At 40.6% G+C, this 27,598-nt stretch overlaps 3 protein-coding genes across 3 annotated transcripts; all 3 read left to right on the top strand.

Moving 5' to 3' along the window:
• The first annotated feature begins 4,122 nt into the window (after nucleotides 1–4,122).
• LOC109569004 (olfactory receptor 52I1-like) lies at nucleotides 4,123–5,455 on the top strand. Its single transcript, XM_019974342.2, has one exon. It carries the CDS (start codon nucleotides 4,433–4,435, stop codon nucleotides 5,453–5,455), a length of 1,023 nt encoding a protein of 340 aa, XP_019829901.2. The 5' UTR covers nucleotides 4,123–4,432.
• Nucleotides 5,456–9,960: 4,505 nt separating this feature from the next.
• On the top strand, nucleotides 9,961–10,949 carry LOC109569389 (olfactory receptor 52I2-like). The gene has a single exon (XM_019974735.2). It carries the CDS (start codon nucleotides 9,975–9,977, stop codon nucleotides 10,947–10,949), a length of 975 nt encoding a protein of 324 aa, XP_019830294.2. The 5' UTR covers nucleotides 9,961–9,974.
• Nucleotides 10,950–22,155: 11,206 nt separating this feature from the next.
• LOC109569245 (olfactory receptor 52I2-like) lies at nucleotides 22,156–23,137 on the top strand. Its single transcript, XM_019974563.2, has one exon. It carries the CDS (start codon nucleotides 22,166–22,168, stop codon nucleotides 23,135–23,137), a length of 972 nt encoding a protein of 323 aa, XP_019830122.2. The 5' UTR covers nucleotides 22,156–22,165.
• Nucleotides 23,138–27,598: the final 4,461 nt, after the last annotated feature.

The raw sequence follows: 27,598 nt of genomic DNA, 5'->3' as shown, positions 1-27,598 counted from the left end.
ACATCTGGAAGTGATGGGACAGTTAGGGAAGGAAAAAGAACAGGAATACATGACTACTTTGGTTCAAAACTGAGAGAGGAAGGGGGTAAGTCTAACCTTGAGGTGATGGAGAGAGGGTTTTCAGGGACTAGGGGGAGTTTGAGAGAATAGAAACTGAGCAGTAGGGCTGATTGGGAGCACGTGCTTTTGATCATAGAGGGGAGGCATTGTTTATCATAAACACAAAGGTTCCATTCGACTGAATTATGCATTACTACTTTTACCTTTTGATGTTGTTCAGTCACTAAGTCCTGTCTGACTCTTTGCAACCCCATGGACTCTAACCTGCCCAGCTCCTCTGTGTGTGGGATTTCCCAGGCAAGAATAGTGTAATGGATTGCCATTTCCTTCTCCTGGGGATCTTTTTGGACCAGGGATCGATCAAAGACTCCGCTCCTGCATTGGTGGGTAGATTCCTTATCACTGAGCCACTACAGAAGCATGCTTTTACCTTTAAGACAATTTTAATTTGAATTACTTCCCATCCTTTAAATAGGAATAAAAAAATCTTCATATACCCTATGATTTAGTTAAGTGACTTGTTTTAGTTTTTCTCTAGTAATTGACTTTCCAGATCTTCCTGTGAATGTCTCTACAACGTTGAAGGCAGAGATAGGTTCTGGGCTGGAAATTGGCTAGACCTTCCTGAAGAATAGTGCATTTCAACAACCAGAAAGCAATTGTGTCTGTATATTGATCTGGGTAGTGGTCATGAGGATGTGTTTATGTGCTGACCTTATAAAACTTTATCAACTACACATCTTCTGTGCATTTTACAGTATGTATATCACATGCTGTGTGCTCAGTAAGTAGCTCAGTTGTGCCTGACTCTTTCAGACCCCATGCACTATAACCCACCAGGCTCCTCTCCATGAGAATTTTCCAGGCAAGAATACTGGAGTGAGTTGTCATTTCCTATTCCAGTGGATCTTCCCAACCCAGGGATTGAACCCACATCTCTTGCATCTCCTGCATTGGCAGGCAGATTTTTTACCACTGTGCCACCTGGGAAGACCATGTATATCATATTTAAAAAACTTAACCAATATTAGAGACAAAGCAGTAATGTTAAGTGTTTGGATAGGTCAAGTAAAATAAAGACTGAAAAGAAAACACTGGATTGCCAACATGTCATTGATGGAGATGACTGCTGAACTTAGCAAGAAAAATTTCAGTAACAGTAGATTGAAGAATAAAAAAAAGACCAACCAAATCAATTATCCTGTCACTTGAAAGGACTAATAAGGTATGTAAACATCTAGCAGTGCTAATCAAGAAAAGGAATGAGGGGGAGATAAATCTCTCAAAAGAATGAAAGGTATGACTATAATTTGAAAGATGGGCAAATACTAGCTCAGGCTGCCCATAGAAGAAAGGAAGATTTATACAGAGCAGAGATGCAGACAGGAAGACCTTGGATGAGAGGTGAGTTAGTTCAGTTCAGTCGCTCAGTCGTGTCCGACTCTTTGCGACCCCATGAATCACAGCACGCCAGGCCTCCCTGTCCATCACCAACTCCTGGAGTTCACCCAGACTCACGTCCATCGAGTCAGTGATGCCATCCAGCCATCTCATCCTCTGTCGTCCCCTTCTACTCTTGCCCCCAATCCCTCCCAGCATCAGAGTCTTTTCCAATGAGTCAACTCTTCGCATGAGGTGGCCAAAGTACTGGAGTTTCAGTTTTAGCATCATTCCTTCCAAAGAAATCCCAGGGCTGATCTCCTTCAGAATGGACTGGTTGGATCTCCTTGCAGTCCAAGGGACTCTCAAGAGTCTTCTCCAACACCACAGTTCAAAAGCATCCATTCTTCAGTGCTCAGCCTTCTTCACAGTCCAACTCTCACATTCATACATGACCACAGGAAAAACCATAGCCTTGACTAGACGAACTTCGTTGGTAAAGTAATGTCTCAGCTTTTGAATATGCTATCTAGGTTGGTCATAACTTTCCTTCCAAGGAGTAAACGTCTTTTAATTTCATGGCTGCAGTCACCATCTGCAGTGATTTTGGAGCCCCCCAAAATAAAGTCTGATACTGTTTCCACTGTTTCCCCATCTATTTCCCATGAAGTGATGGGACTGGAGGTGAGTTAAGGGAGGAAGAATTCTGGTTCCTCAAACTCTTTTTTGATTCTTTGAGGAATGATGCTCAACCTTGAGTTTGTGGCATCCAGGAAACACACAGCAATCTTAAAGATATCCTGAAAAACTTTTTTTTTTTTTTAAAACTCTGCATTATTTTTCTACTTTGAAAAGCTTTCCCTTCTCCTCTCATGATCTATCACTGAAGATGTTTCACCCAGTGGCTAGACACAGCAAGGCTCTCTGATCATGAAACATAGCTCACTACATCATTCTGTTTCATTATAAGGCATTTCTTATGTTCAGGGTTTTAGTTTGTTTGTCTGTTTAAACAAAGACCACAATTTGCAATCACATCTCAGAAATGTGGCTTTTTAAGAAACTTCAGAGGTCTCTCATCAAGGCTGCTGTTGGCACCTCAGTGTGGAATCAGTTAGTGGTAGGCACTCTAGGGGATAAATGGAAGGGTAAGATATATTTACGTGTTACCTGGTTAGACTTGAGAACCAGGTAAGTGATTGTCTAATGAAATATAATTTTAGTTGCTTCGTTGTGTCTGACCCTTTGTGACCCCATGGACTGTAACCTGCCAGGTTCCTCTGTCTATGAGATTTACCCCTTCTCTAGGGGATCTTCCTGACCCAGGGATCAAACCTGGGTCTCCTACATTGCAGGTGGATTCTTTACTGTCTAACCCATGAGGGAAGCCCAATGCTCGTTTAGTGCTTGGCTAAAAAAGAAAATGGTACAGTAGCTGATTGAATTCTGAAACCAGTACTCCATCAATCTTACCTACTCAAATCTTTAGGGAGAAGCCAGTCTGATGAGAAATCCAAGAAGGGTCAAGAATCCAAAATCACTGCAGATGGTGACTGCAGCCATGAAATTAAAAGACACATACTCCTTGGAAGAAAAGCTATATGACAAACCTAGATAGCGTATTAAAAAGCAGAGACATTACTTTGCCAACAAAGGTCCATCTAGTCAAAGCTATGGTTTTTCCAATAGTCATGTATGGATGTGAGAGTTGGACCATAAAGAAGGCTGAGCACCAAAGAATTGATGCTTTCAAATTGTGGTTCTGGAAAAGACTCTTGAGAGTCTCTTGGACTGCAAGGATGTCAAACCAGTCATTCCTAAAGGAAATCAACCCTGAATATTCATTGGAAGGACTGATGCTGAAGTTGAAGCTCCAATACTTTGGCTACCTGATGTGAAGAGCTGACTTGTTAGAAAAGACCCCGATGCTGGGAAAGATAGAAAGCAGGAGAAGAAGGAGATGACAGAGGACAAGATGGTTGGATGCCATCACTGACTCGATGGACATGAGTTTGAGCAAGCTTTGGGAGTTGGTGACGGACAAGGAGGCCTGGCATGCTGCAGTCCATGGGGTTGCAAACAGTGGGACATGACTGAGAGACTGAACAACAACAAGTGAAGACAGTGTCCAGGATATGGAAAGTTCTTAGCCTATATGCCCCTGACTGAGGGGAGGGATAGAAGGTGAATGATAATAGTTGGCTAGTGTTCAGGATTAGCAAATAAGCACTCTTCATATGAGATTGCCTGGAAACCCAGGAAAGAGTTCTGGGCCTATAAATGACTATTGTAAAGTCAACATACTCACACAATTGGTGTGGTAAACCACTAGCTTAATGTCTTGAGAGATGCAATATTAGGGCATTGAGAGGTTGAGGAAGGAAAAGATATAAAATGTTACATGTTCAATCTCAAAAAGTTTCACACAACAATTATTAAATATTAGGAACTGAACATAAAAAAGTAAAACAAAAAACCTTTCTTTTGTTTCTGTTTCATCCATCCATTCATTCAACCGTTTGCTATAATGAGTACATATATCTTCTTTTAATGGACCTGTACACAACAGCTGTGGGTCACACTCTTGGCATAAGGGATAAGGCCATGAACAAGACATACATGACTGAATATAAGAAAATCACAGGTAGAGTACTTAAAAGGTCAATTTGGGTCCCTCTGAGGTCAGCATGGATAAGTCCCTCTATGTAACTTAGGTTTAGCATGGGATGGGTCAGGAAGTAGAGAAGATTTCCCAAAGGATGTAACTTAAGATCTTTGAACACTGATAGAAATTAGTAAGGCAAAGAATACTGAGAATTATGGAAGGTAGAGCAGGAAAACTTTGTCACATGTCAGTTCCTTAAACCTGCGGCCCACTGAGTTGAGAATAACATCAGGCCCTTTTAACACCAGAGCTGGGAACACATCTTACAGGATTGTATCCTTTTCTTACCTAATTTTATACATTAACAGGAAAGCAGTCTCATCTGTGATGCTGGGGTTACCCTACAACCATACAACGGAAGCCCCTGCCACCTTCATCCTGGTGGGTATCCCAGGTTTGCAGTCTTCACATCTTTGGCTGGCTGTCTCACTGAGCATCATGTATACCACAGCCCTGTTAGCAAACACCCTCATAGTGACTATCATCTGGATGGATTCCACTCTACAGGAGCCCATGTACTGTTTCCTGTGTGTTCTGGCTGCCGTGGACATGGTGATGGCCTCCTCGGTGGTGCCCAATATGGTGAGCATCTTCTCCTCAGGAGACAACACCATCAGCTTTAATGCTTGTTTCACTCAGATGTATCTTGTCCATGCAGCCACAGCTGTGGAGTCGGGGCTGCTGCTGGCCATGGCTTTTGACCGCTATGTGGCCATCTGTAAGCCCCTACACTATAAGAGAATTCTCACACATCGAGTGATGCTGGAAATGACTGTGATCATCACCATCAGAGCGACTGTATTCATGACTCCCCTGAGCTGGATGGTGAGTCATCTGCCCTTCTGTGGCTCCAACGTGGTTCTCCATTCCTACTGTGAGCACATAGCTGTGGCCAAGTTGGCTTGTGCCGACCCCAGGCCCAGTAGTCTTTATAGCCTGATTGTTTCCTCCATTATTGTGGGTTCTGATGTGGCCTTTATTGCTGCCTCCTATATCCTGATTCTCCAGGCAGTATTCAGTCTCTCCTCAAAGAATGCTCAGTTAAAAGCATTAAGCACATGTGGCTCCCATGTGGGGGTTATGGCTCTGTACTACCTGCCTGGGATGGCGTCCATCTATGTGGCCTGGCTGGGGGAGGACGTAGCGCCTTTGTGCACCCAAGTGCTGTTAGCTGACTTATATCTGATCATCCCGCCATCTTTGAACCCCATCATCTATGGCCTAAGGACGAAGCAAATACGGAAGCGAACATGGGGCCTGCTGATTCACTACCTCTTTAACCACTCCAACTTGGGCTCAGGAATTCAGGCCCTTGAGCAAACCAGACAACTTCAAAGACGCCCTAGCTAACCTGGACAGTTTGGTTCACCTGATGCCATACAAAGTCTAAATAAAGAAGCTGTAATGTTTAACTTTACCTAACTATTCAATCTCTAGCAAAGATGTCAATGAAATGATTTATTTTCTGATGAATATAATGGTTTGAATAAACTAGTATTTGAATCAGAGATAAGTCTGGGCAGGCAATGTAGATTTGTGATTTTTCTTTCCTTAGATTTTGACCTACATTTCCAATTTAATATCCTACCAGACCCTCTGCAGAAGAAACCAACTGTTGGGTCTGCAATGTCTGACTGATTTTCTCACAACTGTTTTCCTTATAAGATTATATGGAAGCAACTGTTAATATATAATACACTGACCTCTGGGTCACTGATAAATCCACTCAACTTGGATCCTGTGCTCATATCAGGAACAGAGTCTGTCTCCAGTCAAAATGGATTCCAGCTTCTGAGGAGATGTAAACTTGGAATCACTGATGATGGCCATTTTCTAACACATGTACTTGGAAAGTGAAATCTGTTCAAAAATTGGTTCTTTGGTTCCAATTCATTTCAAACACACAAGTACATCCCTGCTATTCAGTACTATAAGGTGTACCTCTGTTTCCTATGTACCTAGTATTGTTCAGGAAGTTGGAATGGTGTACTAATCACCAACTTTTTGTTTGTAAGCAATGGAAGCTAAGGCAATGTGAGTTTGCTTTTAGTTTATCCTTTCAGAAAGTCTTAATTCCTATAGTTAGTGCATTGGAGAAGGAAATGGCAACCCACTCCAGTGTTCCTGCCTGGAGAATCCCAGGGACGGGAGAGCCTGGTGGGCTGCCATCTATGGGGTCGCACAGAGTTGGACATGACTGAAGTGACTTAGTATAGCATAGTCAGTACATCTTAAAGAGAAAGGGATTTCATATGTAGGAGATACAATACATATATTTGACTCTGGTGTATTTGAAAATCTTAATAAACTATAGTTTCCAAATAAGTGTTGGTAGCAAGTTACTGTATCTTAATATTTCCTTTGTACTGATGGGGAAACAATGCTAATTATAAAGTGCATGGAAGATTAAATTTCAAAATGAGCACATAAAACAATACCTTACATACATACTGTGCATACTTTAAAATATACCCAATAATTTCTAATTTCATAATTTTAAGGGGTAGTCATAGGTACTGTTGATATTATATATTCCTGTGTAGATAAGCATGTACAAAGTAATTGTTCCAAAGAGATCTGATGCTCAACCACCTAGCAGCCACAGATTTCCCTAATATTGCTATTATTTACTTGCTTAGAATATATTCTATTTCTGAAAATGAAACAAGTAGGAATCAATCTCTAAAAATCAGATAAACTTATTTGGGGCCTTGTTTTCTTTCCAGAATATGTGTTATATTCCTTATTAGTTATCCTCTGAGGACATGAAACAAAGTCTCTTCCACTAAGCACCTGTCTCTCCCTACAATCTGGAAAGCTCCCTTGGGGCAGAGAACAGGGAAAAATCAGTCTCTGGAGGAGTTATAGTGTTTGTCCGCTGGGCAGAGGTCAAGGGAAGCTGGGGTGTCCAGGGGAAAAGCAGGGAGATAGAGAATCTGAAGGGAAAGGGGGCTCCCAATGGGAGGGCTCTGAAAGTGACAACACTCCTCATTGTGTCTCCATGTTGTTCATATTTGATTGTGTGTTGCTCCTCCTGTATAAATCCCCTTCTTTTGGGTGAAAGAAATGCAGCCTGCCAGAGGAAGTCGAATAGAGACAACTCCAGGGATGTGAGTAACTAACCTGGGGACTGGGTGTTGGGCTTGATGAAGTCTCAAAGCCAGCGTCACCCTAGAAAGGAGGATATAAGCAACTCCACTACAAAGGGCTGGCCAGGTCCCATGGGTACTGCTGATACCAAGATCACATTCTGGAAATCATGGGACAACTGGGGAGATAAAAGGAACAGGATATATATGATTATTTTGGTTCAAAGCTGAGAGAAGAAGGAGTAAGTCTAACCTTGGAATGAAGGAGAGAGGGTTTTCAGGGACTAGGGGGAGTTGAGAGAATAGAAACTGAGCAGTAGGACTGATTGGGAGCATGTGCTTTTGGTCATAGAGGGGAGACACTGATTTATCATGAACACAAAGGCTCCATTTGACTGAATTACAGATTACTACTTTTATCTTTAAGACAATTTTCATTTGAATTGAGTATTTCCCATCCTTTAATAGAAATAAAATATCCTGACATATCCTATGATTGTCTTATTAAGTGTCTTATCTAAGCTTTTCTTTTTTTTCTAAACTTTCTTCCTTTTATTCTTAAAATTTTTTAGTATAAATTTATTTATTTTAATTGGAGGTTAGTTACATTTCTTTAGTATTGGCTCTCCAGCTCTTCAAGTGAATGTCTCTGCAGGGTTGAAGGCAGAGGCAGATTGTGGTCTGGAAATGTTTTAGGAGAGCTTGGCTAGAGCTTTCTCAAGAAGAATGCACCTCAAGAACCAGGAAGCAATTGTATTTCTTGATCTTGGTAGTGGCCATGAGGGTGTGTTCATGTTCTCACAAATAAAACTTAGACTGTCCATTTTACCATATGGATGCTATATTTCAAGCAAAAGTTAGCCAAAAAATAAAGAAGCAAGCAACAGTGTTAAATGTTCTGGATAGGTCAAGTAAAATAAAGACTGAAAACACTGGACTGGCAACATGTCACTGATGGAGGTAATTGTTGGTCTTAGCAAATTTTTTTTTCAGTAGCAGCAGACTGAAGAGTAAGATAGTAATACTTATAAACAGACCCACCAAATCAAATGTTCTGCCAATGGACCAGACTATTAAGACATGTAAATCTCTAGCACTACTAAGCAAGAAGAAAAAGGAATGAGGGAACTAAAACCTCACAGAAATGAAAGGTATGACCTGCGACAACTTGCCAAGGCTAGAGAGGAGGGATGGGCAGGCACTAGATGAGACTTCTCTCAGAAGAAAGGTAGATTTATACAGGGGGGATCCAGAGAGGAAGATCCTGGATCAGAGGTAAACAGCAGGAAGAGCCATTCTGATTCCTCAGATTCTCTTCAACTCTTTAAGGAAAGATGCTCAATCTTGGCTTTATGGCATCCAGGCCACACATAGCAGTCTTAAGAGTACCCTGAATAATTTTCTTTTCACTCTACACTATTGTTCTACTTTAAAAAGCTTTCCTTTATCTTCTCATGCTCTATCATTGAAGATGTCTCACCCAGTGGTTATATGCAGTTAGGTTCTCTGACTATAAAACAGAGCTCATTACTTTATTTAGTCTATTCCATTATAAGGCATTTCTTATGTTTAGGGTTTTTTTTTGTTTGTTTGTTTCAATAAAGACCATGGTTTTCAATTATATCCCATAAGTTTGGCTTTTTAGAAAACTTCTGAGGACTCTCATCAAGGTTTCTGTTGGTACCTGGGTGTGGAGTCAATTAGTGGTAGGCTCTCCAGGGGGTAACTGGAAGGGACAAATGTGTGTTGCCTGATTAGCACTGAGAACCAGGTAAGTGTTGGTCTAGTGCATGGCTACTGCCATTGATGGGATTCTGAAGTCAGTTCTCCATCAATCTTACCTATTCAACTTTTTTAGGGAGGAGCCAGAAGTGATGAGAAATCCAAGAATGATCAAGAGAAGACAATGTCCAAGGATCTGGAAAGTTCTTAGCCTTTAGCCCCTGACTGAAGTGAGGGACAGGAGGTGATAACTAACCACTGGCTAGTCTGGAGGCTTGACAAATACACACTCTTTATTTAAGGTTGCCCGGACACCTGGGAAAGAGTTTTTGGCTTTATGTGAGTACTGTAAAGTCCAATAGTCACACAATCAGTGTCGTGACCCACTAGCCTGAGGCTCTGAGAGATGTAGTATTAGGGTAGTGAGAGTTTCAGGAAGGAGAAGATGAAAAACATTACATGTTAAATCTAGGAAGTTCATTGATTCATTCAACAATGATTATATATTAGGAACGGAGCATACAGAAATAAAAGAAACATTCTTTCCTCTGATTTTTCATTCATTCAACTTTTTGCTATAATGAGCACACGTATTCTCTCTTAATGGACTTGTGCACAACACATCTGGGTCACACACTTGGTATAATTTATAAGGCCATGAACAAGATACACATGATTGAATATAATAGTCACATGTATGATACTGGAATGATCAGTTTAGGTCCCTCAGAGGTAAGCACAGATGAGAGCCCATAAAAGTTCTGAAGCTACCTAACTTAGTTTTGTGATGAGATGGGGCAGAAAGTAGAGAAGACTTCCCAAGGGATGTAACTCAAGATCTTTGAATAGTGATAGAAATTCGTAAGGCAAAGAATACTGAGAACGATGGAAGGTGGAGCAGGAAAACTTTGTCACATGTCAGTTCCTTAAACCTGCGGCCCACTGAGTTGAGAATAACATCAGGCCCTTTTAACACCAGAGCTGGGAACACATCTTACAGGATTGTATCCTTTTCTTACCTAATTTTATACATTAACAGGAAAGCAGTCTCATCTGTGATGCTGGGGTTACCCTACAACCATACAACGGAAGCCCCTGCCACCTTCATCCTGGTGGGTATCCCAGGTTTGCAGTCTTCACATCTTTGGCTGGCTGTCTCACTGAGCATCATGTATACCACAGCCCTGTTAGCAAACACCCTCATAGTGACTATCATCTGGATGGATTCCACTCTACAGGAGCCCATGTACTGTTTCCTGTGTGTTCTGGCTGCCGTGGACATGGTGATGGCCTCCTCAGTGGTGCCCAATATGGTGAGCATCTTCTCCTCAGGAGACAACACCATCAGCTTTAATGCTTGTTTCACTCAGATGTATCTTGTCCATGCAGCCACAGCTGTGGAGTCGGGGCTGCTGCTGGCCATGGCTTTTGACCGCTATGTGGCCATCTGTAAGCCCCTACACTATAAGAGAATTCTCACACCTCGAGTGATGCTGGGAATAAGTGTGACTATCACCATCAGAGCGACTGTATTCATGACTCCCCTGAGCTGGATGGTGAGTCATCTGCCCTTCTGTGGCTCCAACATGGTTCTCCATTCCTACTGTGAGCACATAGCTGTGGCCAAGTTGGCTTGTGCCGACCCCAGGCCCAGTAGTCTCTACAGTCTGATTGTTTCCTCCATTATTGTGGGTTCTGATGTGGCCTTTATTGCTGCCTCCTATATCCTGATTCTCCAGGCAGTATTCAGTCTCTCCTCAAAGAATGCTCAGTTAAAAGCATTAAGTACGTGTGGCTCCCATGTGGGGGTTATGGCTCTGTACTACCTACCTGGGATGGCATCCATCTATGTGCCTTGGCTAGGGAAAGACATAATGCCTGTGCACATCCAAGTGCTGTTAGCTGACTTGTATCTGATCATCCCACCTACCTTAAACCCCATCATCTATGGCCTGAGGATAAAGCAAATACGAAATCGAACATGGAGCTTGCTGATGCACTGCCTCTTTAAACACTCCAACTTGGGTTCATGAATAGAAGTCTCTTCAGACTTTGAGCATTTTAGCCAATCCAAAGATGCTTTAGTTCACCTGGATGGTCTAGTTCACCTGGCACTATATAAGTTCTAAGAGAAAGCTATAAGGATATCTTTGCCTCAGTTCAGTTCAGTACAGTTTCTCAGTCCTGTCCAGCTCTTTGCAACCCCTGGACTGTAGCATGCCAGGCCTCTCTGTCCATCCCCAGCTCCTGGAGCCTGCTCAAACTCATGTCTATCTAGTTTGGTTGGATGGTGATGCCATCCAACCATCTCATTCTCTGTCGTCCCCTTCTCTTTCTGCCCTCAGTCCTTCCCAGCATTAGGGTCTTTCCAAATGAGTCAGTTCTTCACATTAGGTGGTCAAAGTATTGGAATTTCAGCTTCAACTTCAGTCCTTCCAATAAATATTCAACTAATTTCCTTTAGGGTGGACTGGTTGGATCTCCTTACAGTCCAAGGAACTGTCAAGAGTCTTCTCCAACTTCACAGTTCAAAAGCATCAATTCTTCTGCGCTCAGCTTTCTTTATAGTCCAACTCTCACATCCGTACATGACTACTGGAAAAACCATAGCTTTGACTAGATGGACCTTTGTTGGCAAAGTAATGTTTCTGCTTTTTAATATGCTGTATAGGTTGGCCATAACGTTTCTTCCAACAAGTAAGCGTCTTTTTATTTCATGGCTGCAGTGACCATTTGCAGTGATTTTGGAGGCCCCCCCCCCACCAAAAAAGTCAGTCACTGTTTCCACTGTTTCCCCATCTATTTGCCATGAAGTGATGTGACCAGATACCATAATCTTAGTTTTCTGAATGTTCAGCTTTAAGCCACTTTTTCACTCTCCTCTTTCACTTTCATCAAGAGGTTCTTTAGTTCTTTGTCGCTTTCTGCCGTAAAGGTGATATCATCTGCATATCTGAGGTTATGGATATTTCTCCCAGCAATCTTGATTCCAGCTTGTGCTTCATCTGGCCTAGTGTTTCTCATGATGTACTCTGCATATAAGTTAAAAAAGCAAGGTAACAATATACAGCCTTGACATACTTCTTTCCCGATTTGGAACCAGTCTGCTGTTTCATGTCCAGTTCTAACTGTTGCTTCCTGACCTGCATACAGATATCTTAAGAGGCATGCAAGGTGGTCTGATATTCCCATCTCTTTAAGAATTTTCCACAGTTTGTTGTGATCCACACAGTCAAAGGCTTTGACATAGTCAATAAAGCAGAGATCTATGTTTTTCTCTTGCTTTTTTGATGATCTAATGGATGTTGGCAATTTGATCTCTAGTTCCTCTGCCTTTTCTAAATCCAGCTTGAACATCTGGAAGTTCATGGCTCATGTCTGCTGAAGCCTGGCTTGAAGAATTTTAAGCATTACTTTACTAGTATGTGAGATGAGTACAATTGTGTAGTAGTTTGAGCTTTCTTTGGCATTGCCTTTCTTTGGGATTGGAATGAAAACTTATCATTTCCAGTCCTGTGGCCACTGCTGAGTTTTCCAAATTTGCTGGCATATTGAGTGCAGCACATTCACAGCATCATCTTTCAGGATTTGAAATAACTCAACTGGAATTCCATCACCTTCACTAGCTTTGTTCGTAGTGATGCTTCCTAAGGTCCACTTGACTTCACATTCCAGGATGTCTGGCTCTAGGTGAGTGATCATACAGTCTTTATTATCTGGGTCATGAAGATTTTTTTTTTTTGTATAGTTCTTTTGTGTATTCCTGCCACCTCTTCTTAATATCTTTTGCTTCTGTTAGGTCCATACCATTTCTATCCTTTATTCTGCCCATCTATGCATGAAATGGTCCCTTGGTATCTCTGATTTTCTTGACGAGATCTCTAGTCTTTCCCATTCTATTGCTTTCCTCTATTTCTTTGCACTGATCACTAAGGAAGGCTTTCTTATCTCTCCTTGCTATTCTTTAGAACTCTTCATTCAAATAGGTATATCTTTCCTTTTCTCCTTTGCTTTTTGCTTCTTTTCTGAGCTATTTGTAAGATGTCCTCAGATAGCCATTTTGCTTCTTTGCACATCTTTTTCTTGGAGATGGTCTTGATTCCTGTCTTCTCTACAATGTCAGGGACCTCCAATCATAGTTCTTTAGGTACTCTGTCTATCAGATCTAGTCCCTTAAATCTATTTCTCACTTCTACTGTGTAATCGTAAGGGATTTGATTTAGGTCATACCTGAATGGTCTAGTGGTTTTCCCTACTTTCTTCAATTTAAGTCTGAATTTGGCAAGAAGGAGTTCATGATCTGAGCCACAGTCAGCTCCCAGTGTTGTTTTTGCTGACTGTATAGAGGTTCTCCATCTTTGGCTGCAAAGAATATAATAAATTTCATTTTGGTATTGACCATCTGGTGATGTCCATGTGTTGAGTCTTCTCTTGTGTTGTTGGAAGAGAGCGTTTGCTTTGACCAGTGTGTTCTCTTGGCAAAACTCTATTAGCCTTTGCCCCGCTTCATTCTGTACTCCAAGGCCAAATTTGCCTGTTATTCCAGGTGTTTCTTGACTTCTTACTTTTGCATTCCAGTCCCCTATAATGAAAAGGACATCTTTTTTGGGTGTTAGTTCTAGAAGGTCTTGTAGATCTTCATAGAACCGTTCAACTTCAGCTTCTTCAGCGTTACTGGTCAGGGCATGGACTTGGACTACTGTGATATTGAATGGTTTGCCTTGGAAATGAACAGAGATCATTCTGTTGTTTTTGAGACTGCATCCAAGTACTGGATTTCTTTGCCTAACTGTTCCTTCTCTAGCAAGGACCAATGAGATGATTAATTATCTGACAACTTTAATGGTTTCAATCAACTAGGATCTGAAACATAGAGTTTAGGCAGAGATGATAGATTTGGACATTTCCTTTCCTTAGCTCCTGACCTGCATTTTCAACTTAGTATCCTACCAGTCCCTTTGCACGGAGAAGGCAATGGCACCCCACTCCAGTACTCTTGCCTGGAAAATCCCATGGATGGAGGAGCCTGGTAGGCTGCAGTCCATGGAGTCGCTAGGAGTTGGACACGACTGAGTGACTTCACTTTCATTTTCACTTTCATGCATTGGAGAAGGAAATGGCAACCCACTCCAGTGTTCTTGCCTGGAGAATCCAGGGACGGGGGAGCCTGGTGGGCTGCCGTCTATGGGGTCGCACAGAGTCGGACACGACTGAAGCGACTTAGCAGCAGCAGCAGCAGCAGTCCCTTTGCAAAAGAAGCCAAGTGTTGGTTGTACCATACCTGACTAATTTTCTCACAAACTGTACATCCTGGAATTCTGAGGTGGAGCTACTAGTAAAGAACCTGACTGCCAAATGCAGGAGACATAAGAGACATGGATTCAATCCCTGGGTCGAGAAGATCCCCTGGAAAAGGAAATGGCAACTCACTCCAGTATTCTTGCCTCGAGAATCCTATAGACAGAGGAGCCTGGTAGGCTACAGTCCATGAGATCACAAAGAGTTGGACACGCCTGAAATCACATTACACACATGTATATCTCCTTATGTAATTATATGGAAGCAACTATTAATATATATGACAGTGACCTCTATGAATTGATGAACCCACTGAACTTGGCTCATGTGCTCACACCTTGACAGAGTCCATCTCCAGTGATGGTGGATTCTGGTTTATCTGAGAAGGTATAAACTTGGAATCACTGATGGTAGCCATTTTCTAACACATGAACTTGGAACTCTTTCACAGAAGGAGAAGCAAATTAGGAAAATGGTATAAAGAAACTGTCTGGCTCTCTGGTCCCAATTCATTTAGAATACCTAGGTACATCCCTGTTATTAAGTTCTACAAGATATACCTCTATATTCTTTTAATATACCCTCTGTTGTTAAGCTAGTTGGAATACTGTACTAATCACCAGCTTTTTGTTTCTAAGCAACAGAAATTTAGGCAATGTGAGTTTGTCTTTTTCTCCTCCTTTCAGAAAGTTTTAAACTGAATAGTCAGTATATGTTATAAGAAAGAGATTTCATATATAATAGATATGTCTATATATTTGACTCTGTTACATTTGAAAATCTTAATAAAATGTAATTTTCTAATAAGTGCTGATGAAAAATTACTGTATCTGAGTCTTTATCTCCTTTTTACTGATGGGAAAACAAACCCTCTAATTTATAGAGGGTACTGAAGATTAAAAATGAGTAGAAATCACATAAAACAACACTTGACATACTGTATATACCTAAAAATAAACCCAATAAAATTTTAATTTCATAATTTTAAGGGGTATTTGTAGGCACTATTGAAACTGTGAAAGTGAAAAGTGAAAGTGAAGTCGCTCAGTTGTGTCCGACTCTTTGTGACCCTGTGGACTGTAGCATACCAGGCTTCTCCATCCATGGGATTTTCCAGGCAAGAGTACCTGAGTGGGTTTCCATTTCCTTCTCCATGGGATCTTCCCAACCCAGGGATCAAACCTGGGTCTCCTGCATTGCAGGCAGACACTTTACCCTCTGAGCCACCAGGGAAGCCCCTAATGTAGATCAGTATTTATGTAATAACTTTTCCAAAGAGATTTGATGCTTAACAACTTAGCAACCATACATTTTGCTAACATTTATATTATTTACTTCCTTAGAATGTTTTTTATTTCTGAAAAATCAAAGAAGTATGAATCTACCCCTAAAAATCAGATAATGAGTTCCCGTCCGCTTGCAACATCATAACATAAAACCAAATCAAGAGCATGAGATGGTTAAGTATATTTGATAAGATTTCCATTTTGACAAATCACAATGTTCTGTTTCTACATGCAACCCACTGACTTGGCCACATCCATTAAATAAAAAAATTATTAGATGCATTAAAGAATCTGATGGCAAGCAATGAAGGGATAGTCCAGCCAGCAAGTAGAGATTTCTTGCTGGTATTTCCATTAGAAGCCTATCTGCCAACTTTGTGTTTCTTTCACTTTGGAATTCACTGAAGCCAGCTAAGATCCACTGCTGGTACTCAAATACTGAACTTCATACTTCCGAAAATGGACTGGTTCTCTGCCATGGCTACCCCAAACAGAAAACCCTGTGCTTCTCCCAATATATTCAGATATGACCCCTGACCTATTACATAAAGCAACATATGCTCATTTAACTATAAACTGGGACCCACAGTAGACTCTCAGTGTTTTGATTTTTAAGAGATTACAACCAATCTTTATTGAAAAAAAATGGAGATTAGATTTTCTGCAAGGAGGTGGGAACTCAAGGATTCTTGGCCTTTGTTTCCACCTTTTGCAGGACCCAAGCATTTTACCCTTTGAAAAGCTTTTCCCCTCAAAGCTCAGGCATTGCACCACTTGGTTTTTCTGTTAGTAAAATATATGCATGGGCAAAGCTCATTCCTATCTTACAGTGAATGATCACATTAAACTGCAGGTACAGCCCTAGGCATTGCAGGAGCAGTGCAGCCTCTTCCCCTCCACATGGCTACCTGCCTCTTCCCCTTCTGGACCACTTTTGTAATTAGCCATTACATTTTTGAATGGGATTGTAATTAAATAACATCCAGTCTTTCATGCCCCTATGTGGCAAGAAGAGGTTATTTTTGTTTTGATTCTAGGCATATGAATGAAAGTTCCCTCACTTAAATATTTATATATGCACACACTGCCAGACTGGAGCTACAATGGTGAATCAGACATAAAAGGTTCTTGTTTTTTGGTTTTTTGTTCATTTTGTTTTTTCAGTGTCCATACATTTTTATCAGAATATACACTTATTAAGCATTATCTGTGGCTGCTTTCTCACCACAAGACAGAATTATATAGTTACATTGGAGACTATGTTACCCATAAAACCTAAAGTATTAAGATACTTTAGAGAAAAACTTCACTGACCCCTGTTCTAGATCAAAATTTTAATAGTTACAAAGGGAAATCAATTGGAACTTCATGTAATATATAGATTAAGAATAAATAATATCTTTTCAATATTGAATCTTATCAAAGGACAAAATATATTTCACTTATTTAGATTTTGTTATATCTCTTAGTAGCATTTTATAATATTTTCCCATCTAGTTCCTGTATATTACTTCTATTAAATTTATTCCTGGAATTTTTGGTGTTGTTTTTATAAATACAGTTGTTAACGGGATCTTTTCTTATACTGTGTTTTTTCCCTGTATCTGTGACTGTGTGTATATACTTTCTTTATTTAAAAAAATTAAAAATATACATACTCATTATGAAAAGGGGTCCTCATTCTTAGAAGAGAAGTATAAACAATTAACCTAGAGGAAAGAATTTTTATACACTTAAGACCTTTTATCTTCTCGGCTGGTCTTGGAAATCAGACATTATGATAACACATAATAGGTTTAACCTTAATTCTTTTAACAAGTAATCATAACATCCAAATCAGTTTATAAACAGAAAAGCAAACAACCCAAAGATCACATTACAAATGAAGCCATTGCATTCCTTAATTCATTCAAGATTTTAATGAATTCACCTAATAATCTTCATTTTCCAGGAACCTTCCAAGATTTGTCTTAATAAAAGCACAAAAAGAACATCGTTGATTTGGCCCCTGGCATCCCTGCTAAGTTTCCATGGACATAAGTGGAAGCACTTCCTACAGATCCATTTCTCCAGTCAATACACACTTCCCCAGGGATCCACCCTCCCACACACAAAAAACACATTTTCCCTCTAATATAGAACTGCTCAACCCTTTGCCAGGACCAGGTGTGTGACTTACCAGTTCATTCCTTTCCAGGCAGATGGAAAGTTCTCCTCTTCTGCTGCTAATAATGTTGAAGAAGTAATTTTGAAGCATGGTGGGCAGAATGAGTTTATTTCTCCATTTTGGCCTGTTTCACCTCCTTCATATGTGAACAACCGATACAATTAAGGTAGATTTTTTTTTTAACTATTCTTCATTATAGGAATTATTTTCCTTCTGCCTGTACCTAACCTAGTATCTAGTTTGTTGCCAAATCCTAACTCAACAGTCACTACCTTCAAACTTAAAACTAGGTCAGAGGTTGCGTGACACAGCACCAGTGTGACCATACATAACGTATATATTGCAGCCCCTGCAACAGGCAAAGCCCACAGTTCTCATATACTTGCCTCACAGTTTGTTTCCAGCACAACCATTCCCACATCATATTTTAAAGACCTGTAATGAATTATTTTCATTGCACCCAACAATCACTCTAAAGGGCCAATTGCCTAGATATATAGTCTTAATTCTCCTTCATTATAATATATGGCTTTTTGTGCCTAGTCTTATCCTTTCTCTCCACAATTGCCTCCTGTTTTCCTCCTTTTGTCATAGATTTAGAAGAAAGGAAGGCAGAATACCATGTAGTTATCAGAATCATGAAGGTTCTCTTGGTGACATACGAAGACCCAAAATTTAGCTCAAGGAGATTGTGAGTAGGCTTTCCTTTCAGTGCATTTGTTTTACATTTTTCAAAATCAAACTAATCTTGGGCCTTTTGTTTTCCTTTCAGAATACACTCTATATTCTTCTAACTCTTAAGTAGCCTCTGAGGATTTAAAGAGACAAAGACTCCTTAACCATTAGGCATCTGCCTGTTCTTACAATCTGGAAAACTCTGGGGACCAGAGCACAGACAAAAATCAGTCTCTGGAGAAGTTACAGTGCTTGGCTGCTGGGCAGAGGCCAAGGAAAGCTGGGGTGTCCAGGGGAAAAGTAGGGTGATAGAGAAGCTACAGGGGGAAGAGGACTCTTAATGGGAGGTATTTGAAAATGACAAAACTCACCATGCATCCATGTTGTTCATATATGAGCTCATGTTGCTTGTCCTGAAGGATCTTATATAAATCCCCTTTCTTTTGAGAGGAAGAAATGTGGACATCCAGAGGAAGTCAAATAGAGAAAATTCCAGGGATGTGGGTAACTGACCTGGGGACTGGGTGATGGGCTTGAAGTCTCAAAGCCAGAGCCATCCTAGAAAGGAGGATATAAGCTCTCAACCTCACTAAAATGGGCTGGCCAGGGCTAGTGGGTACTGCTGATAGCAAGTTCACATCCTGGAAATCACGGTACAACTGGGGAGAGAACAGGAACAGGAACACATAACTATTTTGATTTAAAGCTAAGAGAGGAAGCGGTTAGTCTAACTTTGTGATAATCGAGACAGGGTTTTCAGGGACCAGGGGAATTTGAGAGAATAGAAACTGAGCAGTAGGGCTTATTAGAAGCATGTGCTTTTTGTCCTAGAGAGGGGAGGCATTGGTTTATCATAAACACGAAGGGTTTATTTGAGTAAATTATGCATTCCTTCTTTTACCTTTAAGGCAATCTACATTTGAATTGAGTATTTTCAATCCTTTGCTGCTGCTGCTGCTGCTGCTAAGTCACTTCAGTTGTGTCTGACTCTGTGCAACCCCAGAGACGGCAGCCCACCAGGCTCCTCCATCCCTGGGATTCTCCAGGCAAGAACACTGGAGTGGGTTGCCATTTCCTTCTTCAAGAGGTCAGCATAGGTGATTCCATAAGTTCTTAAGTTACCTAATTTAGTTCTGGCAGGGGTTGGGGGAGGTGGTAGACAAGAAAAGACTTCTCAAAGGAGGTAGCTTATGAGCTGACTTTTGAAGAATGAATAGAAATTAGTAAGGCAATGAATACAAAGAACGATGGAAGGTGGAGCAGGAAAACTTTGTCATATGTCAGTTCCTTAAACCTGTGGCCCACTGAGTTGAGAATAATATCAGGCTCTTTTAACACCAGAGCTGGGAACATGTTCAATTCTTTAAATAGGAATAAAAAATTCTCACATATCCTTCAATTTTATTATTGAATTAAGTGATTGTCTAAGTTCTTCTTTAGTGATTGGCTCTCCAGCTCTTCATGTGAATGTCTCTGTAGGGTTGAAGGCAGAGGCAGGTTGTGGGCTGGAAATGTTTTAGAAAAACTTGGCCATAACATGAAGAACAGTGCACCTCAAGAACCAGGAAGCAACTGTATATCTTGATCTGGATAGTAGCCATGGGGGATGTTCATGTCCTCACAGATAAAATTTTATCAACTGTCCATTTTATAGTATGTATATTTTAATAAAAAATTAACCCCCAAATATGAGACCAAGCAGTAACATTAAATGTTTTGGATAAGTAAAATTTAAGACTGAAAGCACTGGATTGAAACAGTGAAAAGTGTTGATGGACTGAAAACATTCCATCAACATGTCACTGATAGAGATAATTGTTGATCTTAGCAAAAAATTTTTCAGTAGCAATAGACTGAAGAGTAAAATAATAAGAAAAAAGGACCAACCAAACCAAATGTCATTGGAAAGGACTAACAAGATATGTAAATGTCTAGCAGTGCTAATCAAGAAGAAAAAGTAATGAGGGAAATGAAGCCTCAAGGGAATGAAAGGTAGGGACTGCTACAAGTTGGAGAGATGGGCAGGCACCAGCTGAGACTGCCCTCAGAAGAAAGGTGGGTTTATACAGAGCAGGGATGCAGAGGGAAAGACCTGGGATCAGAGGTGGGTGGGGGGAGGAGGCAGTCTGGTTCCTCAACCTCTTTTTTGATTCTTTAAGGAATAATGCTTAACCTTGAGTCTGTGGCATCCAGAAAACACACAGCAATCTTAAAGATGTCCTGAATAAATCTTTTTCACTCTGTACCCTTCTCCTTTCATGATCTATCACTGAAGATGTCTCACCCAGTGGCTAGACACAGCAAGGTTCTCTGACACGGTTTGGCCACCTGATATGAAGAACTGACTCATTGGAAAAGACCTTGATGCTGGGAAAGATTGAGGGCACAAGGAGAAGGGGAAACAGAGGATGAGGTGGTTGGATAGCATTAACTCAATTGACAGGAGTTTGAGGAAACTCCTGGAGATAGTGAAGGACAGGGAAGCCAGGCAAGCTGTAGTCCATGGGGTCACTAAGAGTCGGACATGACTTAGCAACTGAACAATAACTACTTTATTCAGTCTGTTCCATTATAAGGCATTTCTTATATTTAGGGTTTTGTCTGTTTCAATGAAGACCACAGTTTGCTATCATATTCTAGAAATTTGACTTTTTAAAAAATGTTTGAGGTCTCTTGTCAAGGCTGCTGTTGGCAGTTAGGTGTGGGGTCAATCAGTGGTAGGCTCTCCAAGGGGCTACCGGAAGGGGCAAATGCATGTCATTGGTTAGCATTGAGAACCAGGTAAATGTTGGTCTAACATTTGATTAACATGCTTGCTTAACAGGAGAAAATGCTACAGCAGCTGATGGGATTCTGAGGCCAGTACTGTCAATCTGATTGATCCAATTTTTCAGGAAGAATCCAAGCCTAATGAGAAACAATCTGAAAGAATCAAGTAAAGAGTGTCCAAGGATATGGAAAGGTCTCAGCCTGAAAGCCTCTTCCTGAGGGGACGGACAGGATGTTATAATTAACAGCAGTCTGGTCTTAAGACTTGGCAAATAAGCACTCTTTATTTAGGGTTGCCTGGACACCTGGGATAGAGTTCTTGGGCTTTATTGAGTATTGTAAAGTCAACATAGTCACACAATATCCATGTGTCTACCCACTAGCCTGAGGCCTTGAGAGATCCAGTATCAGGGCAGTGAGCATTTGAGGAAGGAAAAGATGCAGTTTGCGGTGTTCAACCTCAAGAAGTTCATTGTTTAATTCAACAATGATTAAATATTAGGAACTTATCATACAGAAATAAAAGAAAAACTCTTTCCTCTGATTTCTCATTCATTCAACTGTTAGCTATGATGAGTACACATATCTTTTCTTAATGGATCTGGGCAACAAAACTCAGGGTCACATACTTGGTACAAGTTATAAGGCCATGACCAAGACACACATAATTGAATAAAGTCCCAGGCAAAGTACTGGAATGGTCAATTTAGATCCCTCAGAGGTCAGCATAGGAGATTCCATGAGTTCTTAAGTTACCTAATTCAGTTCTGGCAGGGTCTGGGGGAGGTGGTAGAGAAGAAAAGACTTTCCAAAGGAGGTAGCTTATGAGCTGACTTTTGAAGAATGAATAGAAATTAGTAAGGCAATGAATACTGAGAATGATGGAAAGTAGAGCAGGAAAAGTTTGTCACACGTCAGTTCCTTAAATCTGTGGCCCACTGAGTTGAGAATAACATCAGGCCCTTTTAACACCAGAGCTGGGAACACATCTTACAGGATTGTATCCTTTTCTTACCTAATTTTATACATTAACAGGAAAGCAGTCTCATCTGTGATGCTGGGGTCATCCAACAACTATACAACGGAAGTCCCTGCCACCTTCATCCTGGTGGGTATCCCAGGTTTGCAGTCTTCACATCTTTGGCTGGCTGTCTCACTGAGCATCATGTACACCACAGCCCTGTTAGCAAACACCCTCATAGTGACTATCATCTGGATGGATTCCACTCTACAGGAGCCCATGTACTACTTCCTGTGTGTTCTGGCTGCCGTGGACATGGTTATGGCCTCCTCAGTGGTGCCCAAGATGGTGAGCATCTTCTCCTCAGGAGACAACTCCATCAGCTTTAATGCTTGTTTCACTCAGATGTATTTTGTCCATGCAGCCACAGCTGTGGAGACAGGGCTGCTGCTGGCCATGGCTTTTGACCGCTATGTGGCCATCTGTAAGCCCCTGCACTATAAAAGAATTCTCACACCTCGAGTGATGCTGGAAATGACTGTGACCATCACCATCAGAGCTATTATATCAATGACTCCACTGAGCTGGATGGTGAGTCATCTGCCCTTCTGTGGCTCCAACGTGGTTCTCCATTCCTACTGTGAGCACATAGCTGTGGCCAAGTTGGCTTGTGCTGACCCCAGGCCCAGTAGTCTTTATAGCCTGATTGTTTCCTCCATTATTGTGGGTTCTGATGTGGTGTTTATTGCTGCCTCCTATATCCTGATTCTCCAGGCAGTTTTTGATCTCTCAAAGAATGCTCAGTTGAAAGCATTAAGCACATGTGGTTCCCATGTGGGGGTTATGGCTCTGTACTACCTGCCTGGGATGGCATCAGTCTATGTGGCCTGGCTAAGGGAGGACATAGTACCTTTGAGCACCCAAGTGCTGTTAGCTGACTTGTATCTGATTATCCCATCAACCTTGAATCCCATCATCTATGGCTTGAGGACCAAGCAAATACGGAATCAAACACGGAGCTTGCTGATTCACTGCCTCTTTAACCACTCCAACTTGGGTTCATGAACACTTTGTCTGTTGAGCCCTTGAAGATTTCAGCCAACTTCAAAGATGTCTTAGAGTTCTGTGGATCTCGTTTGGTTCACCTGGCAGCATAGAAATTCCAAGATGAAACTGTGGAGAGTATTTTTGCCTACGTTTTCAATTTCTACCACGGATGTAAATGACATAATTTTCTGACAATGCTTTTTATGGTTTCAGTCACCTAGTAACTGAATCAGAGATAAGTTTGGTAGAGTATATAGAACTGGGATTTTTCTTTGCTTAGATTCTGACCAACATTTTCAACTTAGTATCTGATTGAACCCTCTGTAGAAGAAACCAACTGTTGGGTCTCCCATACCTGACTGGTTTCCTCACAATTGTTCATCTTGTATGATTATATGGAAGCAACTGTTAATACATAGGCCATTAACCTCTGGCCATTGATGAATCCACTCAACATGGGTCACATGCTCACACCTGGACCAGAGTCCATTTCTAGTGAAAATGGACTTGATTTTATCTGAGTGGATATAAATATGGAATCACTGATGGTGGCCATTTTCTAACATGAACTTGGAAGGAGAAATCTGTTCCACAGCAAGAGAAGCAGATGAGCAAAATGAGATGAGGAAACTGAGTCTTTGGTTACCTGGTTAAAATTAACTTGGACCACCCAGGTACATATGTCTTATTAAGTTCTATAAGATATGTCTCTATAGCCTTTTAATATATCCACTATTGTAAATTTCCCTGTAGCTCAAACAGTAAAGAATCTGCCTGCGAGGCAGGAGACCAGGGTTTGATCCCTGGATTGGGAAGTTCCTCTGGAGAAGGAAATGGCAATCCACTCCAGTATTCTTGCCTGGAAAATTCCATGGACAGAAAAGCCTGGTGGGCTACAGTCCATGGGGTCACAAAGAATTGGACACGACTGAGTGACTAACACACATTGTTAAAGCTGGTTGGGATATTTTTATTAGGTTGGTACAAAAACAAATGCGATTTTGCACTGTGAATTTTAAGTCATTATAGCTAGACTAAAATACATCTTTATTAATTAAAATAAGAACCATTATAATCAACACATTTTTACCAAAGAGAAATAAGTTTGTTTATTCCTGTAGTGTAAAAATTTGTGCTTCAAGATTTGATGAACTCTTTAAAGCATCTTCTGCCTCCTGCTGGTTATAGAATTGTCTTTCCTGCAAAAAGTTGTCAAGAAGCTTGAAGAAGTGGTAGTTAGTTGGAGAAAGGTCAGGCGAATAAGGCAGATGAGGCAAAACTTCACAGGCCAGTTTGTTCAACTTTTGTAGCATGGTTGAGTGACATGTGGTTGTGCATTGTTGTGGAGTAGAATCGGGTCCTTCCTATTGACTGATGTTGGCTGCAGGTGCTGCAGTTTTCAGCACATCTCATCAATTTGCTGAGCATACTTTTCAGATGTAATGGTGTTGCCAGGATTCAGAAAGCTGTAGTGGATCAGACTGGCAATAGACCACCAAACAGTGACCATGACCTTTTTGTGGTGCAAGTTTGGCTTTGGGAAGTGCTTTGAAGCTTCTTCTCGGTCCAACCACTGAGCTGGTCTTCGCTGGTTGTCTATGAAACCCACTTTTCATCACATGTCACAATCTGATCTAGAAATGGTTTGTTGTTGTGTAGAATAAGAGAAGATGACACTTCAAAATGATGATTTTTTTGATTCGCAGTCAGCTCATGAGGCACCCACTTATCGAGCTTTTTCACCTTTACAATTTGCTTCAAATGCAAATGACCATAGAATGGTCAATGCTGAGTTCTTTGGCAACTTCCTGTGTAGTTCTAAGAGGATCAGCTTCAACGATTGGTTGCTGTCAACCTTTTTTTTAATTGGAGGTTAATTACTTTACAATATGCTGTCAACTTTTGATGTCTGGCCTCTATGCTCATCATCTTCAAGGCGCTCATCTCCTTTGCAAAACTTGAATCACCACTTCATTGTACATTTGTTAGCAGTTGGGTCAAATGCATTGTTGATGTTGTGGGTTATCTCTGCTGCTCATTTGAACTTGAATAAAAAAGTCCCTTGAATTTACTTTTTGTCTAACATTAGTTATATTGTCTAAAATAAATATAAGCAGCAAGTAATAACTAGCAAAAAATCATAAAGCGATACATGTACATTGCAATGATGTATAAAATAACCACACTTAAGAATGTATCCCAATATCAAATGGTAAATTTCAACAATGCAAAACCCCAATTATTTTTGTACCAACCTAATAGTTATCACCAGCTTTTTGTTTCTAAACAACAGAGGCTAAGGCAATGTGAGTTTGTTTTTATTTTCCCCTTTCAGAAAATCTTAAACTGAGTAAGTCCGTATATGTTAAAAGAAAGATATTTCATATGTAAGAGATATATATATATATTTGATTTGGTACATATGAAAATCATAATAAAATATAATTTCCTAATAAGTGTTGATGGCAAGTTATTGTGTCTGAGTCTTTACCTCCTTTCTATTAATGGGGAAATAATGCTAATTCATAGAGGGTATTGAAGACTAAATTAAAAATGAGTGGAAACCACATAAAACAACACTTGAAATATTGTATATACTTTAAACATATACGCAATAAGTTTTTAATTTCATACTTTGAAAGGGTAGTCCTAGGCACCATTTAAATGTATTTCTGTGTAGATCAGCATTTATGTCGAAACTGTTCCAAAGTGAAGTGATGCTTAACATCTTAGCAGCTATACCTTTTTCTAATATTATGTACTTGCTTAGAATGTATTTTATTTCTGAAAATCAAAGCAGTAGGAATCCACCTGTAAAACTCAGATCAACCCCTCGCAACCCCATAACATAAAACGATCAAGACGGTGTGATGGTTAAGCGTGTTTGGTAAGATTTCCATCTTGACAAGTCTCACTACTCTCTCTCCACAAGCTACCCAGTGACTTAGTTATGCCTATTAAATCTAAGAATTATTAGATGCACTAAAGAATCTGATGGAAAGTGACAAAAGGATAGTCCAGCCTGCATGCAAAACAGGAATTTTTTTTTCTGGCATTTCCGTAAGAACCCTGCCCTGCCAGCTTTGTGTTTCATCCACATTGGTATTCCCTGAAGCCAGATGAGACGTTCTCAAATATCGAACTTCATACTTCCCAAAGTGGGCTGGGTCCCTGCCATGGCTACCCCAAACAGAAAACCCTGTGCTTCTTCCAGTATATTCAGATAGGACCTTTGTCCTAGCAGAGGAACATATGCTCATTTAACTAGAGATTGGAACTCTCAGTAGACTCTGTTAGAACTTTAAGAAATTACAGCCAATCTTGCTTGAAAAAAAGGGATATTGGGTTTCCTGTGGAGAGTTGGGAACCCAAGGATTTTCCCTCTGTCCACATTTTGTAGAACCCAAATGCTTTACCCTTTGAATAGCCTTTTCTCTCAAGGGCCAGCCATTGCAACCCTTGGTTTCTATCTTCTCTGGCAGCAAAACAAAAATGGGCAAAGCTCATCCCTGGCTTGTAGTGAATGATCACACCAACATGGAGGAACAACCCTAGGCATTCTAGGAGCAGTGCAGGCACTTTGCCCTCCACATGGCCACCAGCCTCTTCCCCTTCTGGACTACTCAAGTAATTAGCCATCAAATAAGTTTTTAAATGGGATTGCAATTAAATAACATTCAGTCTTTCATGCCCCTATGGGGCAAGAAGAGCTTACTTCTGTTTTGATTCTAGGTATATAGAAGAAAATTCGCTGAACTTAAATATTTACAAAAACATACTCAGTGCCAGAATGGAGCTACAGTGGTGAATTGAACAAATAAGATCCTTATTCTTAGAAGATTATTGTTGGCAACTACCCTAGAGAAAAGGATTGTCAGATACTTAAGACCTTTTATCTTGCCTGGTCTTAAAAATCAGACATTATGATTAACACATAGTATGTTTAACCTTGTAATTCTTCTAACAAGTAATCATGGCACCCAAATTAGCTTATAAAGACAGAAACAAAACAACAGTCCAAAGAGCACATTACAAATGAACACATTCTATTCCTTATTTCATCCTAAGTTTGACTGACTTCACCCAGCAATTCTTTTTCTAGGAGCCTTCCAAGGTTTGTCTTAAGAAAACCATGGTAAAAAAACAACAGTGTTTCAGTCCCTGGCCTCTCTGAGAAGTTTCCATGGACATAACTGGAAGCACTTCCTACATATCTATTTCTCATGTCTATAACACACTTACCCAGGGAATTCCTCTGCCCGGCCCCTCTGTACACACAAAGACAAAGTCCTTCTCATGTAGATCAGCTCAACCCTTTGCCAGGACCAGGTGTGTGACTTACCAGTTCATTCCCTTCCAGGCAGATGATGGAAAGTTCTCCCACTCTGTGCTAATGCTCAAGGAGCAACTTGAAAGCATGGTGGGTAGAATGAGCTTATTTCTCCATTTTGGCTTGCTTCACCTCCTTTACATGTGAAC

Source organism: Bos indicus, chromosome 15 (genome assembly GCF_029378745.1).
Source record: "Bos indicus isolate NIAB-ARS_2022 breed Sahiwal x Tharparkar chromosome 15, NIAB-ARS_B.indTharparkar_mat_pri_1.0, whole genome shotgun sequence".
Classification (NCBI taxonomy): domain Eukaryota; kingdom Metazoa; phylum Chordata; class Mammalia; order Artiodactyla; family Bovidae; genus Bos; species Bos indicus.
This window is presented reverse-complemented; position numbering and strand designations above follow the sequence as displayed.